At 40.2% G+C, this 20923-nt stretch overlaps 1 protein-coding gene across 1 annotated transcript in view; it reads left to right on the top strand.

Annotated features, from left to right (window-relative positions):
* Positions 1 to 7841: 7841 nt before the first annotated feature.
* The window catches only part of LOC134568997 (cytochrome P450 4B1-like), a 100223-nt gene continuing 87141 nt past the window's right edge, over positions 7842 to 20923 (top strand). Inside the window, exons 1-2 of the mRNA XM_063427771.1 lie at positions 7842 to 8055; positions 10038 to 10176. Of these exons, the coding sequence (XP_063283841.1) occupies positions 10150 to 10176 (27 nt within the window). The 5' untranslated portion in view covers positions 7842 to 8055; positions 10038 to 10149. The remainder of the gene's footprint in view (positions 8056 to 10037; positions 10177 to 20923) is intronic.

The raw sequence follows: 20923 nt of genomic DNA on the forward strand, positions 1-20923 counted from the left end.
AAGGGACTGACAGTAGTATCTCTTTACTGAACTATAACATTAACTTTAATAAGGAAATTGATAATAAAAAAAAAAAGTGGTATCCAAACGCAGATACTATTTAAAATAAATAGAACATCAAGTAGCTTTAAAATCAACACATTCACTTTCTCTGGCTTTATCAAAGTGCACTAAACAATATAATGTGTTACATGTCATGGTGCCATCTCGATATGCTTATTGTTTTCAGGTCATCATGCTCGGGATCTCCCCTTGTTCGCAAATCATGTTTGGGCTTGATTGGAAGATTGTGCTTGTCCCATTCTAAATATGATAAAAATGAGGCCTGAGTATTGATCTGTGGGTGGGTATTAATATCTCTTTTGTATATGATATTGAAACACAAGGGTTTCTTTTTTCTTCATGAAAGCTAATGATCATTAACATGTCAAAGGACTTCATATCTAAGAGGCAATCAAGACATATGGTAAATGGGAGAGTTAGTTTGTGCTGAAGCTAGACTTCCAGGCCACTTGTGTGTGACTTCTCACACCTGGCAGAGTGGCTCTGTTGGGGTCACAGTTTCAAAGAGAAACTTGGGATGTAAGCTCTGACCTTCCATGCAGGGACGTTTTAGCCGCGAGGCTAACAAGGCATTTATTTGCCTTGGGCGGCATTTTCCAGGGGGCGGCAAAAAAAGCCGCCCCCAAATGCCCAAGACAAATGTCTTGTTAGCCTTACGGCTAACAGACATGCCGGCGGGCTGCTGGGCGGTCGGGTGGCGCTGGCGGGCGGCTGGCGAGGGAGCATTTCCTCTGAGCTGTCTGCTCAGCTCCCTTGCGCGCCGCAGAGTGAGGCTGGGAGCCGGAATATGACGTCATATTCCGGCTCCGCCTCCCAGCCTCACTCTGCGGCGCGTTAGGGAGCTGAGCAGACAGCTCAGAGGAAGTGCTCCCTCGCCAGCCGCCCGACCGTCCAGCAGTCACTGGACCACCAGGGAGAAAGATGACCCCCGCCTCCCCCCAGCATTCCCAAAGGTAAGGAGGCTGGGGGGGGTTAAAGTAAAAAAAAAAAGTGTTAATGTGAGTGAGTGTCTGTTAGTAAGTGTGAGTGTGTGTGTGTGTTAGTGAGTGTGTATGTGTCTGTTAGTGAGTGTGTGTGTCTGTTAGTGAGTGTGAGTGTGTGTGTGTGTGTGTGTGTGCCTGTTAGTGTATGTGTGTGTGTGTGTCTTTTAGTGTGTGTGTGTGTGTGTGTGTGTGTCTGTTAGTGTGTGTGTGTGTGTGTGTGTGTCTGTTAGTGAGTGTGTGTGTGTGTCTGTTAGTGAGTGTGAGTGTGTGTGTCTGTTAGTGAGTGTGAATGTGAGTGTGTGTGTATGTTAGTGTGTGTGTGTGTGTGTGTGTCTGTTAGTGTGTGTGTGTGTGTGTGTGTATGTTAGTGTGTGTATGTGTGTGTGTGTCTGTTAGTGTGCGTGTGTGTCTGTTAGTGAGTGTGTGTGTGTCTGTTAGTGAGTGTGTGTGTCTGTTAGTGAGTGTGTGTGTGTGTGTGTGTCTGTTAGTGTGTGTGTCTGTTAGTGTGTGTATGTGTGTGTGTGTCTGTTAGGGTGTGTATGTGTCTGTTAGTGAGTGTGTGTGTCTGTTAGTGAGTGTGAGTGTGAGTGTGTGTGTGTGTGTGTGTGTCTTTTAGTGTGTGTGTGTCTGTTAGTGTGTGTGTGTGTGTGTCTGTTAGTGAGTGTGTGTGTGTCTGTTAGTGAGTGTGTGTGTGTATGTTAGTGAGTGTGAGTGTGAGTGTGTGTGTGTGTCTGTTAGTGGGTGTGTGTGTCTTTTAGTGTGTGTGTCTGTTAGTGTGTGTGTGTCTGTTAGTGTGTGTGTGTCTGTTAGTGAGTGTGTGTGTGTCTGTTAGTGAGTGTGAGTGTGTGTCTGTTAGTGAGTGTGAATGTGAGTGTGTGTGTCTGTTAGTGTGTGTGTGTGTCTGTTAGTGTGTGTGTATGTTAGTGTGTGTATGTGTGTGTGTGTGTCTGTTAGTGTGCGTGTGTGTGTGTCTGTTAGTGTGTGTGTGTGTCTGTTAGTGAGTGTATGTGTGTCTGTTAGTGAGTGTGTGTGTCTGTTAGTGAGTGTGAATGTGAGTGTGTGTGTGTCTGTTAGTGTGTGTGTGTGTCTGTTAGTGTGTGTGTGTCTGTTAGTGTGTGTATGTGTGTGTGTGTCTGTTAGTGTTTGTATGTGTCTGTTAGTGAGTGTGAGTGTGTGTGTCTGTTAGTGAGTGTGAGTGTGTGTGTGTCTGTTAGTGTGTGTGTGTGTGTGTCTGTTAGTGTGTGTGTCTGTTAGTGTGTGTGTGTGTGTCTGTTAGTGTGTGTGTCTGTTAGTGTGTGTGTCTGTTAGTGTGTGTCTGTTAGTGTGTGTATGTGTTTGTGAGTGTCTGTTAGTGTGTTTGTGTTTTTGTTAGTGTATGCGTATCTGTCAGTGAATGTGTGTGTGTGTATTTAGAAGGCGGGGCGGGGCGGGGGAAGGGGTGGTGTGGGGGCATGGGGGAGGGGGGCGCCTGAGTTTTGTCCTGCTTAGGGCAGCACAAAACCAGGATACACTACTGCTTCCATGCAATCAATGAACCCCTTTCAAAATATTAAAATGTTTGGTGGGGTGTTTGGAACTATTGTAGATTTTGCTGTACCTGACGGATAATTAAATTAAAGAGGTTTCCTTATGCAATTATATTCCAGGCACAGAGGATCTTGGGAGAAAAGACCCTGTATGTTTATGATGGAGACCCTTTGCAGAGGGCTTTGCATAAAAAGGCAGTGTGAGGCCCTGAATAAAAACAGAACTACACCCAGCATTAAGTCTCGGCTAATGTGTGGGGGGACTGCTATACTGGCTATAATTATTTACTATACAGCTATACTCTATGTAGAAGAGCTTTGACCACTGGGAGCCAGATCCAGGACACTGGTGGGAAGATAAGCTGCTGCGGCTAGGGGCTGAAAGTGCTTATGGTGTCCCGGTAATAGCTAGTAAGCTGGTCTGGCGGAGGTACCCAGTCAGGGTACCAGGTGGTCCACCACACATGGTGGACATCTCAATATTTGAAAGACATTTATATTACTTTAGGTGTACAAACATCAAAAACTAAAGCGAATATAGGTTGCCTAGGCAACCTGTACACAACTACACAACATGAGAATGACGTTTGGATATGTTGGATGGTCCCGGTAACACAGTACTCAAGACAATGTATCAACATGTTAGTGCTTTTAATATGAAGGCTACAAGCGGCTATTCTATATTAAAAATACTATTAAAATAACATTTTAATAAAAACTTTAAATACTTTATTTTTGGGCCTGCAGCAGAGGAAGTTATTAATGTTGTACTCCTTATTGGTAACATTTGATTTAAAGTCCTTTTTTATTTTTCCAATTTGGTTGGTTGTTTTACAGACTATACAGTTTTTGCAAAAAAAAAATGATTTATGGGTATGAAGCATGTTGTGCTTTTGTTTTTGTATATTATCTAGTTATCCATCTTAATATTGGGGGCTCATCTAAAAACAATTCTAGGTTTGAGAATTAAAAAAAAAAAAAAAAGAAGTCTTATCCTCTCTCAAAATAGGCTAGTATTTGTTTTTTATTTTTCTGATTATTCTATTCTTGTTATTATAATCTAGTACAAGAGGTACTGTATTGTCCATTTTCGTGTTAGGTTTGTACAGGAGTAGATATTTCCTTTCAATATTTCTAATTATGTGTAATTCTTTATTTATTATCTTATCTCTATATTTTTTACATTATCTTTTAAGATTGTGGACTTTTTCGGTCTTAACTGACATTTAGGTAGTCCATTCAGAGTGCCAAATTGACAACTTGAAAAAAAATAGTTTTTAGTACATATAGTGTTTTCTTTATGAAATATATATAGATCTAAAAAACTGTATGTTTTCAATCTTAAAATCCATTGTAAGTGATATTCCTTAGCTGTTATTTAAAAATGTAAAAAAAAGGGGGGCGGAAGTAACTGAGGACCGGAGCGGACGCAACTCTCTGAGCTCTGAGCCCTACTTTGCTGAAACCGTGTTAAAACAGGCGTTTTCAGCCAAAACTGACCCCATACCATACACGCAACGCAAAGGCAGACGATGGGCAGAAAAACTAAAAAGCCCCGAGCCGACAAGTGCCAGATCAGCAAAGATATTGGGAAACTGCTACGGAACTCACAGCAGACCGCATGGGCAAAGATGGCGCTCAGGGATGAGTTCTCGTGGTCATCCGCCGAGGCCTCCATAGCCTCCTATGACCCACCAGCGAAAAGGGCAGACAAGCCCCTGCAAGCCGGGGAACCGGTGACGGCGGACCTGCTTAAAGCCATGTTTGCGGATCTGCGCAAAGACCTGGCCGCGGACAGGGCCCACTACAAAACCGCCTTGGCCGCCTTGGCGTCAAGGCCAAAACCACACAACTCAAAGCCACCTCCAGTGTCCATGACACCCGAATCACGATGGTGGAGAAATCATTGGCAGACCTCCAAGACAGGCAACTAGCTGCTGAAAACCGAGTAAACTCACTCGAAGACCAAAGACGAAGATACAATGTAAAACTTAGAAGCATACCGGAGACCGTAGGCCTCAAGGACTTACCCCACTTCATCAGACGCCTGTTTAAAGCTTTGCTGATGCCCAAACAGGCCAAAGCCATAAAGCTAGATGGGATGTTCCGGCTTCCCAAGCCTGCACAGGTACCACAAGCAACAACGGCGGACCTCATCCTCCGCTTCCAAAACCTCCAGGACAAGAACACCTTCTCAGCCGCAATAAGAGGGAAAACCCCCTTAACCTTTGAAGGAGCCACGCTCCTAGTCTTTCCAGACGTTGCAAAAAGTACCCTATCCTGGAAGAAATCACTGCAGCCGCAGCTTCAACACCTCCGCACCAAGAACATACCATACCGATGGGGCACCCCTCGAGCACTGCTCTTCACCCATGGGGGAATACCTACAAGGCACGGAGCCTACAAGAATTAGAAGCGCACCTGCATTCACTTAGTCTTACCACCCCCCAGAATGGGGCAAGCGGGACTCTGCTCCACATAAACCCTGCAAACATTGCGGACTTTACTCCAAGACCGACCCGGAACGTGATGCCGACCTGAACGCCAACGAGAAGACCGGGCCAGAGATGGTTTGTCCGCATAGATGTCCAACTGATGTGCTGGACTGTTTGTTGCCTGCCACGCTTTTATGAGAACTCTCTCTCGTTTCTCAGCATTAATGTTTTCTTCTTGTTTTATTTTAATGTTTTATGTTTCCTAAATGCACCGCCGTAACTGCACGGCACAGTTTCACCAGTAACTGTCACCATGTACTCACCGACTAGTTATCACACTACCTTGAATATACTCATGTACTAGTCCGCTCATAACCCTCAGACCTAGTATCTCTCAACTGGCCCACACATACCTTCCCCCCCCCCACCATACCCCCGCGAGGGAACCACTAGGCAAACTTATTCACCAGCGCCCGGTAGGGAACAAAATTACCTGCAGATAGGTGACTTTGTAACAATTTCTCTTCGCTTTTAGCTCAAGGTCCACACCGGGTGACTAACAAATACCCCATGGGACAAGCAAACTACAGGGATGAAACACATAGGGCCCCAATAGAATACTCAACTTAAAACGACAAGGAGCAGACAAAGCTTAGGACCCACTGTCTCTCAATAGAGGTTTTTTCACAGGACATCCAAAACTTGACCTGCTTTGGTCTCTACTTTCACTATAGTAATGTCCCGCCCACAGCACTGACACACCTCTGGCAATCAATACCATTACTTAAATTGATGTCCAGGTATGCTCCGCTACCTAGCTATGTTTATATTTACAAAAAAAAAAAAAATATGCAATGTTCCTCACCTGCTATGTGCTTGTTTTCAAATGTTTACCAAGTGTGGGCTCACACATGCTGTTGTAGCAGTGCAAGCCAATTTGTGATCTTTTTTGCATAATAAAATAAAGAATAAAAAAAAAAAAATTCAGAGCTTTGCCAAATAAAAATATATTATCTATATATCTAAAATATAAGTACAAGTTTGCACTCCAGCTATGCTTAGAACATATATATTGGTCTATATTGGCCCATTGGAATCATTATCCGTGCACTGGTAATTAAAGCTGTATTGTATAATGACATACCATTCCTATGAGAGCCTGCCAAAATGTGGTCTAAAAAAGTGAGGCATGTCTATAAGTATCTGCATATTCAGCATGGCATTCCAGGAGAATTTTGAAAATTACTATTCAGAGCTGCAGTGCATAATGTAGACTTTTAACGTAGGTCTTGGATTATATTGATGAAGCACAACAGTATTTCAGAATTTTACTATTAGCAAAACTCTACCATAAAAAATTCAGCCATGTATTTCTAACGTTACTCCTCGTGTTAAGATTTAGTGCCCTCCTTTAAGCCTAAAATAATGAAGATGTACTTACTACTTATCCCAAGCTGAACTGTCTATCATCACTGATCTGCCAATCCAAAACAGCTCTATAGAAAAATATTTGGGGGGACTGATGTGCACGTGTGGCAATTGTTGATGCATTATACTCAGGGCTGTCTTTAACGCAGTTATTCCTTGAACAAGGGGCACAACCACAAATGTATGTGAAAAAGATTTTTATTAAATGGGTCACAGTAATAGGCTATCTCATTAATTGTATCAATGAATGAAAAAGACACACAATGTCAAATGGAAAATGCAATGCAATAGCTACAATTACATATAGACACAAATAGACACGCTACATAATACATGCATCACTGGATACAGGTATACAAAATGGATATACGATATACCACATTCTACAAACCCATAAATGAATATATATACAAAAAGAAAAAAAGCATACCAGACCTAGTTAGAAGAAGGACAAGAGACCACCAATAAGCCCCCAACGTTTCTGCAAAATGCCTTTATCAAGGGTTTGTAAAATGTGGTATCTCTTATAGCCATTTTGTATACCTGTATCCAGTGATGCATGTATTATAAGTGCTCTCACAGGTTCTTTGGAATTTTCCCATGCTGTGTCATTATTCTCATAACACTATGATTGGTTGCTTTTCATGGGTGGGGACCAGGGGGGACATTAGGTCCCCTGTTTATATTAATAGCCCTATGTCCCCCCATTTTAGGTATTTGTGTTCCCCACCATGGGGGAACAGAGGGACATGTGCCAGGCCCCCCCTTATTGCACGAGCGACTAGGCAGCAATAGTTGTCCAGTCACTAGTACTTTTAAATTTGTTTAGGCGACATGCCCCTACTCGCGGCATTTTTTATAAAGAATTAATAAAAAAAAAAACACAGCACTACACCCAAACATCTCTGTTTGCAAATGCAACCTTTACATACAAACTCACCCCTGTATTAAAATGCTAAAATTATATACAACCAACTCAACACACGAAAGCACACCTGCATTAAAAAGCTGACACTACATACACACAAACGTGCATTTAAACACAAACATTACACACAAGTAAACCACAGCATTCCATTGGTTACAGCATATACAAACACACCCCTACATGCACACACATACTCTATACAAAAACAGGCTTACATTCAAACGCACAAACACTGCTCACAAATACAACCGTGCAAGGATGGGCAAATGGTAGGTCCCCAGCTGGCATTGCATCATGGGATTTGCACGACAGATGGGGATCTATCTATCACGTTGTAAAGCCTGTGTGTGTTCTTTAAGAAATACACAGTAGGTGGAGTCACAATGTATTAGATTACAGTGGGTGCGTCCGCTGTCAGGATCGGTTGTCAGTTTCCTTGATTGTACAATATACGACAAAGAGTAAAGAGACACAGGCAGTGTGTGATCATGGCCTCCAGCATGTGGAAGATCTTGAGTTTCCCCTGGATTTCAGTGACTTTATATCAGATACTGCAGTTAGTTTTCCTGCTCTCTTTCCCTCTCTTGATACTGAAATTGATTTCACTTTATAAAAGATGGAGAAAGCTGGAAGCAACTTATCAAAGCTTTCCTGGCCCCCCCGGTCACTGGCTGTTTGGACATGTATCACAGGTGAGAATCTTTATCTTAAAGGGACAATGGCACAGTGTATTTACAATAAGAGTTTGTTATAGTCACTAAATTACAGTAAGAAAGTCACTAATCAGCTTATTGGAAATAGTAAAAGAAGAATACTCAAATAAGTTTGGAAGAAATCCAGACCTATAGAGTATATACTGGAAAATAGAGAAAATAAATTGTAGTGGAAATAGTAAAATAGATAATGGGTGGTATATAGTCTCTATGGTGCAATCAAGCCTGTACTGGCTCACCTCTTAAATATCCTAGTCTTATAATGCTAAATATTAGGGCTCCTGAGTGGCCACCGACTAGAGACTTTATTAATCGATATATGGTCAAGTCTGGTGGCACTTGAAAGACCGTATAAATATAGGTATATAGCATTAATAGAACAGTTAACTAGGAGACAGGTCACTGGACAGAACCTTTGTGGTACTGTATATCTAGATGCTGAGCTTATAGATCCCTAGGTCTGTATCTGTACCGCCCAGAGTCACTTTGCTAAGTTTAAATTGGTATAAACAGGTATATAGGGAAGTATTGTTACCTAGATAATGTACAATTCTTGCACTTAATAGGGATTAATGTGTCCCCTTCAGTAGCAGTGCCACTAGTTGTACCTTTATAATGAAACCGAGATGTAGGTAGCAGAGCTGTTAAATACCATTCTGAACATGGTCAGGAAAAAAATATTACATCTAGGAGATAGTGACCTGATAAGAGGTGAAAGTAAAGTGAGACATTACAGTGAGTCTATGTGCAGAACCATACTTAGAATGTTGGTTACCTGCACATAGTGATAGACAGCCCAAGTGAGAAAAGATAGGGGAAGAAGAGAACGAGCCCGACGCGCGTTTCGGTGCTTCCTGTGATGCACCTTTTCCTATTTTGAATAGGGGTTATGCCCCAAGGACACCTCTGGAGTGTCCGGCTAGGTGTACCTCCACCAGTGTGACGGATCCTGTTTTCTGGACCCCTCTACACGGGTGGACTTTTTTCCACTACTTTTAGCTTATTAGAAATAATAGTAATATGTTACAATGTATTATATGCTGGGTCGCGATTTAAGCAGAAACTCAGATTACTGTAGCATTTTATTGTTTCATCGTCCCAGTAAATATTATTGAAGTGTTACTGATGTAGAGACACATACAAACACTTTCTAATGAGGCACAACAAAGTAGTCGGTTCTGCTATGTGTAAACCATGATCCTACAATTTATACACAGTCATTTTCATACACACACACACACACACATACACACACATACACACACACAAATGGGTGCAATACGCTTTGCATTAAATGCCTTTCATACTATACAGGGATATTTACTAAACTCCAAATTGTAGTAAGCGGAAACTTAAGGCTACACTAGTCAATATGTAACTTGAGCTGAGTTGGTGAATGTTTCCAGATTAGCTATTTTAACCTGACGTTTGCCTATAGTTTGGACCTTAATGAATACATTTTCAATAAATCATCCTGAAAGTATTATTTAGAGCAACAACAGCAACAACAACCGAAAACGTGTCCCTACTTTGTCTTTTATATATCTATTGTCTGCATTGGAATTTCAATGAAATGCTCAAATTTATTTGGAGGCTGACAGAGCCATTGTGATGGTTCTTCATTTTATTAGTACATTGGAACAAACTATAGTCCATGAATAACAATTTCACTGCTGTATTCAACAGCCATGGGGTTGGTTCTCCGTTTTACTTCCATGTGTGGAGAAAATATGCAGCTGTTAGTTTTTGGGGTTCCTTAAATTCCCAGCACCATTCAGCTAATCATCCCAATAGAGGACTTCTTGAATGAATCTATGGTTTTAAAATAATGGTTCTAAAAATGATTACTATTTAGACATGGGAGTAAGCAATGTGAACCCCTTATATCTTGATGTTAACATATTTCTCCTGAAAAAAAACAGGTTTATATCATATCTGTTTGTTGCTTTTTCTGTTTTTAGCGAGATGGTAAAGACCTCGATAGGGAAGTTGCCTGGGCAGAACAATATCCAAATGCTTTTCCAATGTGGGTAGGAAAGTTTTTTGCCAACTTGGTTATAATTCATCCAAAATATGCCAAATCAATACTCGGACGATCAGGTAAGGGAATGCAACTATATGTTTCATTCAGCTGGTAGATACATTGTAATTGTTAAAGTGTGAAGCTTAAAAAGAGAGACAACTGGTCCTTTTAGCCCCGCCAAATTCTAATGAATGCTGCAGCTAGACTGATTTTCCTCTCTAATCGGTCCTCTCACACCTCTCCCCTCTGTCAGTCCTTACATTGGCTTCCTGTATCCTATAGGAGTCAATTCAAGGTACTAATCCACACCTATAAAGCCCTGACCAATTTTTGCTCCTCCTGTATTTTTTCACTGATACGCAGGTATGCCCCTTCTCTGTCTGCTACTCGCACCCATACGGCCAACTCACCTTGCAGGACTTTTTGCAGGTGGCTCCTTTCCTTTGGAATAGTCTTTGAATAAGGGGAATTAACCCTAAACGTACCAGGAGATCTTCTAACCAAAAAGGGGAAACAGCAAATAAATCAAAAAATAAAGAAAAAAATGAAATAAACTTATTCTAAATCCATGTATTGAATACAAGCTGGTGCAATTGAATATAACAGTGTATAAAAATTCCAGCAACAATGTATCTATGCGTTCAGCTGGACTGGGATACTGTCTGTTATACTGAATCTGTATAATAGCGAACAAACACCAAAATATAATCTATTGGTTAACTGTGTTGACTACTGCTCAGACATTAAGTAACTGGCAAAAATCTGTAATGATAGAGATAAGTAACCCCTAGTACTTTAGCTTCAAAAACCATCCGTTGTTTTCAGTAAAAAACTATAAAATGTATTTTCACAACATCATCAATGGTAGAAAAAATCAATGAAAAAACGTAGTACATAGTATATCTAAAAAGTGTACATAAAAGAAAAGTCTATGGGTATAATTACAGAGTCCTTTGGGATAGGCAAAATCCAAATGGAGTGGTTCCTCACTGAGCCTCTGGCCGGTCAAGAGGTAACGGTGGAAAAAAACCGGGAAGATAGATTTGAAAATCTTCTCGTGCGTCTCACTCTATGTTGGTCTGCGTTCTCCTGGATCTCTATAAAGTTGCGGCTCCTGCCGAAAATGCCTCTAAATATATCAACTTTGGAATAGTCTGCCTACAACCAGCAAGCTCTCCCCTAGTCTTCATTCATTTGAAAAGTTCCTCAAAACCCATCTCTTTAGGAAAACGTATGGCCTACCAGAATAACCTCTACCTCACATACCGGTCTCTTGCTCTCTCCTAAAGGGCAGCTCTCTACTCTCTCCTCCAGTTCTGCCTCACTCCCACCTTATTTGATTGCTATTTTCTGTCCTAATGTGTTTTATACCCCACCTCCCATAGAATGTAAGCTTGATTGAGCAGGGCCCTCTTTAACCTCTTTGTTCCTGTAAGTTTTTATACAACAACAATAGGTACAAATACACCTGTGTGCAGATAAAACACACTTAGTGGGTAATGAGTGAAAAACACACACAAAATTACCCTTAGTTATATAGTATTGTAGATGAAAGGACTCCTCATATCCTCATAACAAATATTGACAAAATACCAGAACGGCAATCTACAATACAATAATAGAGGCAGACATAGGGCAATATTGTTTGCAAGAAATATGGATTTGTAAATAAAAATGTTGATTGCACTCACAAACCCAGTTTGATTGTAGGCATATCATAAAAAATTAATGCGACAGCTTCAGGACTTTGGAACATCAGTGTCATGCATAAGAAAAAGTAAGAGAATAATAGTGCAGAGTATCTCAGTAAAAATGTACACGCTTTATTAATAGTAACACTTACAAAACCGAAGTGTAAAATAGGCACATCACACTCAGGTGGAGGTATCTCTTATTCCAAGATCCACAGGAGCAGGAACAGCCAAGTGAAATAAATAAATAATAAACAAATAAAACAAATAAAAAACAAATACTCTGTACACTATACAGCCCTACGCGTTTCGTTCAATGTTGAACTTCCTCAGGGGCATCTACTAGGATTCTGTCCTCATGCAGGCATGGAGTGAAGTCCCAATCTTCTTCTTTTAAATCCGTCTTGTCAACAATTAAAGTCTCGCTTTAAATCTTTAGGATATCCCAACAGAGTCTTAAAGAAGGCATTTCAAAGAGCTAGTCAAACTGATAGACTTGCCAGTCTCAGGTTTACTCGCACAAAATCCTCTAACTCCACTCCTAGATGCATTGGCACTTTCGATAGTGGCTGGGGTACTATGTCCAACAGGGCCGCCATCAGGGGGTGACAACCATAACGGTTGTCACGGGCCCGGCGGCCCTGGGGGGCCCGGCCGCCCGGGCCCCACGTGGAGCGGCAAAACTGCCGCAGGGGCATCTGCACCAGGGCCCATCAGGTGGCCCAAGTATTTAGGGCCACCCGATGGGCCCTATATCTTCAGGGGCCCGGTCAGCGCTGCGGCCGGGTAATTGCGCGACCGGGCCCCTTTAAAAAAAAAAAATTGCGGCAGCACCGCAAGGGCTGCTGGGAGGAAGTGACGTCCGGTCACTTCCTCCCAGCTTACTGTGCGCAGGAGGAGACCGGAGGGAGAGGAATAGGAAAGGAGAGAGGAGAGGCATCCGGTCACTCCCATCATCCCCAGCCACCCTCCTGCAAGTTAAAGGTAAGAGGAGGGTGGCTGATAAATGAGGTGTGTGTGTGTCTGAATATATGTATGTATCTCTGTGTGTATGTCTGTGTGTGTGTGTGTGTGTGTGTGTATATCTGTGTATGTGTATGTATGTATGTGTGTGTGTGTATGTATGTCTGTGTGTGTATGTATGCCTGTGTGTGTATGTATGTCTGTGTGTATGTATGTCTGTGTGTATGTATGTCTGTGTATATGTATGTCTGTGTGTATGTATGTCTGTGTGCATGTCTGTGTGCATGTCTGTCTGCATGTCTGTCTGCATGTCTGTCTGCATGTCTGTCTGCATGTATGTCTGCGTGTGTGTATGTATGCGTGTGTGTATGTATGCGTGTGTGTATGTCTGCGTTTGTGTGTATGTCTGCGTTTGTGTGTATGTCTGTGTGTATGTCTGTGTGTATGTATGTCTGTGTGTATGTATGTCTGTGTGTATGTATGTCTGTGTGTATGCATGCCTGTGTGTATGTATGTCTATGTGTATGTCTCTGTGTATGTCTGTATGTATGTGTCTGTGTGTGTATGTCTGTGTGTATGCATGTCTGTATCTCTGTGTGTATGCATGTCTGTCTGTGTGTATGTCTGTGTGTATGTCTGTGTGTATGTATGTATGTGTGTATATTTGTATGTGTCTGTGTGTATGTATGTATGTGTATGTATGTCTGTGTGTATGTATATATCTGTCAGTATGCATGTATGTCTGTGATTGTGTATGTCAGTATGTCTGTATGTATCTGTGTATGTATATATCTGTGTGTGTATGTCTGTATGTATGTATATCAGTATGTATGTGTATGTATGCCATTATGTATGTATGTATGTCTGTTTGTATATCTGTATGTCAGTTTGTATGTATGTCTGTTTGTCAGTATGTATGTATGTGTGTCTGTCAGTGTGTGAGTATGTATGTACGTCAGTGTGTGCGTTTGTGTGTGTGTGTGTATCTGTATCTGTGTATGTGTCTATGTGTGTGTGTCTGTTAGTATGTGTGTATCTTTCTGTGTCTGTGTCCTTTTGTGTCTGTGTGTGTGTATTCCTGTGGACGGGATTTGGAGGCGGGGCTTGGGGGCAGGCACACAAGGGCCCAGACCTTGAGCTGTGTTAGGGGCCCCACAATTTCTGATGGCAGCCCTGATGTCCAACATACTGTCTAAGAATTGGCCAATACTATGCCACAACCCTATACTTCAAAAACTACTACCTGATCACCCTGAATTGACAGCCCGGCGAGCTAGGAATTTACAAGAAATGCTCGTCCACAGCCATCTGTCATGTGGACTGCAATATATAGGGAAAACGTTCCAACAATTTAGGCGCAGAATCCTGCAACATATCGGCTCCACTAAAAATATCATCAGCCCTACGCCAATTGCTAGGCACATCCAGAATTTTCATGGAGGTTTGATGAACTGCTTGAAATTTCAAGCAATTGAAAAGCTCTTCCTGACCATGGGTGTCCTGTTCCTCCACCCACGTGGTATATTTACTTAGCTGTGGGTGTGGGATGCAGTATGTGTGGAGGACGGGGAGGAAATTAAAAGTTAGATTTCAAGAACACAGAAATAACATTAAAAAGGGTATGTTAACACACAGAGCCAGTACATTGTAATAATTGTTCCTTGTTTAATTTTAACACATTGAAATGTACAGGTATAGAACAGGTAACCCTAAATGAAAGAGGTGGTGACCTTATGATGGCCCTAAGGAAGAGAGAGGGCTATTGGATCCACACATTAAAAACTATGAAACCAAGTGAGTTAAATGTGGATTTTGATTTGGTGTGTTTTCTGTGATTTTTGTGATTTTCTATTCTTTTTCTAATTTTATGTTTATTATTATTTTAATTATTTATTTATATTTTTTATTTCTTTCCATCTGTATTTGCATTATATATTAATTTTAATTCATAGTTTGGGATATTTTGATTATTAATTCATATATATATATTTGTTGTTTCTTTACAAATGTTATTTTGGGGACTTTTTCCTGCTCGATTACGAGCATTGGAACGCAAGTGGAACGCATGTTTTACTGTCTGGCGAAACAAAAATCAGAACAAGGCTTGGTTAGCAATTCCGGAACGCAATATGGACATAACCGGAAGTGCGCCGAAGTCCGGACCCGGAAGTATGGCGCACAGCTGATCGCTTCGCGCCAAAGACGGATTTAAAAGAAGAAGATTGGGACTTCACTCCATGCCTGCATGAGGACAGTATCCTAGTAGATGCCCCTGAGGAAGTTCAACATTGAACGAAACGCGTAGGGCTGTATAGGGTACAGAGTATTTGTTTTTTATTTGTTTATTATTTATTTATTTCACTTGGCTGTTCCTGCTCCTGTGGATCTTGGAATAAGAGACCTCCACCTGAGTGTGATGTGCCTATTTTACACTTCGGTTTTGTAAGTGTTACTATTAATAAAGCGTGTTAATTTTTACTGAGATACTCTGCCCTATTATTCTCTTTCTTTTTCTTATACATGCCACTGATGTTCCAAAGTCCTGAAGCTGTCGCATTAATTTTTTATGATATGCCTAAAATCAAACTGGGTTTGTGAGTGCAATCAACATTTTTATTTACAAATCCATATTTCTTGCAAACAATATTGCCCTATGTCTGCCTCTATTATTGTATTGTAGATTGCCGTTCTGGTATCCTGTAAGTTTTTGTAATTATCTAATTTATTGTTAAATCTTCCCCTTTGATAATATTGTAAAGTACTACGGAATATGCTGGCGCTATATAAATACCAGTAATAATAATAATAATAATAATAATAATAATGCTACAAGCAACTAATATATATTAGCATTTTAATTAGTACTTAAGAATTTATTTACTGTTTTTAAAATGACAGAGCTTATAAGAAATTGTTAGATTAGCATACACACATTCATTGTTTTAAGGACCTGGTCATAGTTACAGTGCTGTGCACATTAAAAAATGTATATGTAATCGGAAAAGAGAAATTTAAATTTATTTTATTTGTTTCATTTATTTAAAAGTCGAAAATGAAAGTATTCAATCCAGCACTTCATTGGTGGAATATGAAAATTTTAAAGGAAAATAGGAAAAAAATTACACAGGGAATTAATTTTATTTAATTAATTAATTTATCATTAATTAATGATGGTGTCATACAATGATCAGGCACAACATTAAAACCACTGACAGCTGAAGTGAATAAAATTGATTATATCATTACAATTGAACCTGTCAAGAGGTAAGATATATCAGTCATTTCTTGAATTTTTATGTGTTGAATCAAGAAAAATGGGCAAGCGAAAAGTCCTTTGTGACTTTGAGACAAGGGCCAAATAGTGATGGATGGGTAACTGGTCAAAGCATCTACAAAATGGCGAGTCTTGGGGGTGTTCCTGGTATGTAGTGGTTAGTACATACCAAAAGCATTGCAAGTAAGGAAAAACTGTAAACCGGTATCAGGGTCATGGGCACCAAGGCTCATTGATGCACGTGGGGACCGAAGTCTAGCCCATCTGGTCCAATCACACAGAAGAACAACTATAGCTTAAATTGCTGAAAAACTTGGAAACCTTTGGTATGATATGCATAGCTGCAAACTAATATAAAAGTTAGTATGCCAAGAATGAGTGGGACATTGACTCACTGATCCACTAACTGGGATATACAGCAAGGACATCGGAATGTCGTTTGGGCTAGATAAGTGTGGGTGGATTCAAAAAGAGGGAAGATGATCAGGACAGAAGGAGTTCAAGTACCAGAAGGCCAAATAGGAGATGTAGAGAACAGCTACAAGTACCTGGAGGTACCACAAACAAACACATGGCAATCATGAGGAAGAGGAAATGAGGATAGCAACATCAAAGTACCCCCAGAGAGTCAGATGGGTCCTGAAGTCCCAGCACAATGGCAAGAACAGGATCCAAACCATCAGCACATATACCCTATCAGTCAGCAGGTACTAAGCTGGATAATAACCTGGCCAAGAGAAGTGTTGGTTACCATGGGTGTCTGTTAAACTCTGTTATAATTTGATAAGGAACTGCTCAAACAACTGGTCCAGATATTGGATTGCATGAGACGAGCCTTAGTTCGTCCCCATGCTGTTTACACTGGCAGCCATTTTTGCCAGAATCTTTCATTCTAATTATAGACTTCCTTGTCAACTATTTTCATATGACGGGGATCTTTCCATTTGGCCAAATAGGGGTGAGGGAGTGGGAATGCCATGTCCATTCAAATCCTTATGTGTGCATTGGTATATAAAGCTGTATTTGAAAAATAAATAGCATTCCTACGGGAGCCTGCATAAATGTGGTCTGGAAATCTGAAATAAGTGATACATGTCTATAATGACATGTTTGCATATTCATCATGGTATTCTGGGAGAATTGTGGAAACACTTTCAGCGCTGCTGTGCGTAATGTAGACGTTTACATGTGCCCTGGATTGTATAGATGTTGCACAACCGTATATTTCAGAATTTTACTTATAGAAAAGCTCTAACATAAAAAATTCAACAGTAGCATTTGCCTCTGCATGTTTAGATTTATGGCCCATCTGGAAGCGTAAAATAATGAAGATTTACTTACTATTTATCCCAATCTGTGCTGTCCTGCATTACTGACCAACAATCCAATTCTTCTCCATTGAGAAGTATTTGGCGGGACTGATATGCATGTGGGGCAGTTGTTGTGCTGCACCAGTCACCAGAGATGCATTATACAAGTGCATTTCTTTAGGGGGCATTCTTAGTCTTCATACCGGACATTGAAATTCGGACGAATAGTGCAGAATTGAATTAGGAAGCTGGCTGTACTAGTGACAGCAATTAGAGGTGTATGTAGGTACAATAGTAAGCACTGTATTTTGGTAGAAAAGGCATTGTTTACAAATGTGAAAATAGCTCTATGCAGCAAAATCACTACATCACTAAGCTATAGATGTTCTAGTGCTCACAGTATTCCTTTTAAATCAGTGGGAAGTTATTACGTTTTGATATAACCATTGCTTTAAACTTAAACACAACTGGAAAAAGAAACACAGTTTGAGCCAAATGAAAATTATGAAAGAAAAGTCCAGCTGGATAATGTTTTCAATTTTCAATGTCTAGCATTCTTTTTTACACAATAAATTGGGTTTCACTCTTCAGGTACAAATTATATACATACCCACTCACATTTAGCAGAGCTTTAGATCAGTTCAGATCTTAATGGAATGCAGTATACTCAGACCAGTGATGGATATGTGACCTTGATAGGTGGTAGTCAAGTGGGATCAATGGTGTATGTAGTGGTATGTTTCTCAAAAAAATAAAATAAGACAATAGTGTAATACTGTAACACAGTGAACAAGTGTAGAAGTGATTATGTATTACAGTCACAATGAAGGAGCTTTCCTCATAAGTTCAATGTGCCAGGTAAATGGAGGTATTAATCCCCACCTTTGGAAATCTTGTGACTATAGTCCTTAGTATCATCAATACATGTAGTAGAAGGAACAGAAACCAATTGTAATGTCTCTAAAGTTGATTCAATTAACGGATGGAACACAACTGCAGAAATTAGTGATTAGATTATTTAATTAATTTTCAAGGAAAACTACAATTGGTTGGAGCAGTTACTGTAGCTTTAAATCTTTAGTTTGGGCATTGCTGATGGAAATAGAGCAAGCAGATATAGATTTGTTACAGAGTAGCAATAGCAGCTAAGACAATTCCAATTATAAGGAGAGGATTGCAGAGCTTTTGTTACCAGTAGGAAACATAGAAACATAGAAACATAGAATGTGACGGCAGATAAGAACCATTCGGCCCATCTAGTCTGCCCAGTTTTCTAAATACTTTCATTAGTCCCTGGCCTTATCTTATAGTTAGGATAGCCTTATGCCTATCCCACGCATGCTTAAACTCCTTTACTGTGTTAACCTCTACCACTTCAGCTGGAAGGCTATTCCATGCATCCACTACCCTCTCAGTAAAGTAATACTTCCTGGTATTATTTTTAAACCTTTGTCCCTCTAATTTAAGACTATGTCCTCTTGTTGTGGTAGTTTTTCTTCTTTTAAATATAGTCTCCTCCTTTACTGTGTTGATTCCCTTTATGTATTTAAATGATTCTATCATATCCCCCCTGTCTCGTCTTTCCTCCAAGCTATACATGTTAAGATCCTTCAACCTTTCCTGGTAAGTTTTATCCTGCAATCCATGAACCAGTTTAGTAGCCCTTCTTTGAACTCTCTCTAAGGTATCAATATCCTTCTGAAGATAGGGTCTCCAGTACTGTGTACAGTACTCCAAGTGAGGTCTCACCAGTGTTCTGTACAATGGCATGAGCACTTCCCTCTTTCTACTGCTAATACCTCTCCCTATACAACCAAGCATTCTGCTAGCATTTCCTGCTGCTCTATTACATTGTCTGCCTACCTTTAAGTCATCAGAAATAATCACCCCTAAATCCCTTTCCTCAGATGTTGAGGTTAGGACTCTATCAAATATTTTGTACTCTACCCTTGGGTTTTTACGTCCAAGATGCATTATCTTGCACTTATCCACATTAAATGTCAGTTGCCACAACTCTGACCATTTTTCTAGTTTACCTAAATCATTTTCCATTTGGCTTATCCCTCCTGGAACATCAACCCTGTTACATATCTTAGTATCATCCGCAAAAAGACACACCTTACCATCAAGACCTTCTGCAATATTACTAATAAAAATATTAAAGAGAATGGGTCCAAGTACAGATCCCTGAGGTACCCCACTGGTGACAAGCCCAAGCTTCGAATATACTCCATTGACTACAACCCTCTGTTGCCTGTCACTCAGCCACTGCCTTACCCATTCAACAATATTCGAATCCAAACTCAAAGATTGTAGTTTATTGATAAGCCTTCTATGTGCAACAGTGTCAAAAGCCTTACTGAAATCTAGGTAAGCAATGTCTACTGCACCACCCTGATCTATAATTTTAGTTACCCAATCAAAAAAATCAATAAGATTAGTTTGGCATGATCTCCCTGAAGTAAACCCATGTTGTCTCTGGTCTTGAAATCCATGTGTTTTTAGATGTTCAACAATCCTATCCTTTAACATGGTTTCCATCACTTTCCCCACTACTGAAGTAAGGCTTACTGGCCTATAGTTGCCCGACTCCTCCCTATTACCTTTCTTGTGAATGGGCACAACATTCGCTAACTTCCAATCTTCTGGGACTACTCCTGTTATCAATGATTGGTTAAATAAATCTGTTAATGGTTTTGCTAGTACACCACTAAGCTCTTTTAATAGCTTTGGGTGTATTCCATCAGGTCCCATTGACTTATTTGTCTTTACTTTTGACAGTTGAAATAGAACCTCTTCCTCTGTAAACTCACGTGTAATAAATGACTCATTTATCCTTTTTGTTAACAGAGGTCCCTTTCCTTCATTTTCATCTGTAAATACCGAACAAAAATATTCATTGAGGCAGTCAGCTAGACCTTTATCCTCATCTACATACCTTCCTTCTTTTGTTTTTAATCTAACTAATCCTTGTTTTACTTTTCTTTTCTCATTTATGTATCTAAAAAAAGTTTTGTCCCCCTTTTTTACTGACTGTGCTATTTTCTCTTCTGTGTGGGATTTGGAAGCTCTTATAACTTGCTTAGCCTCTTTCTGCCTAATCTTATAGGTCATTCTGTCTTCCTCACTCTGGTTTTTTTTATAATTACTAAATGCTAACTTTTTGTTTTTTACTATTTTGGCCACATCTGCGGAGTACCACAGTGGTTTCTTGAATTTTTTGCTTTTACTGACAAGCCTAATGCAATTTTCTGTTGCCTTCAGTAGTGCAACTTTTAAATAATCCCATTTATTTTGGACTCCATATAAATTGCTCCAGTCTGATAATGACTCCTTTACACATATTCTAATTTTAGAAAAGTCTGTTTTTCTAAAGTCTAAAACTTTTGTTTTTGTGTGGTGTGACTCAGTCACTGTTCTTATATTAAACCAGACTGACTGATGATCACTGGATCCTAAACTTTCACCTACAGTAATATCTGATACCAAATCTCCATTTGTTAACACTAAATCTAGTATGGCCTCTTTACGAGTTGGCTCCTCAACGACTTGTTTTAGAGACAATCCCAGTAGGGAGTTTAGAATA

This window comes from Pelobates fuscus, chromosome 7 (genome assembly GCF_036172605.1).
Source record: "Pelobates fuscus isolate aPelFus1 chromosome 7, aPelFus1.pri, whole genome shotgun sequence".
Taxonomy (NCBI): domain Eukaryota; kingdom Metazoa; phylum Chordata; class Amphibia; order Anura; family Pelobatidae; genus Pelobates; species Pelobates fuscus.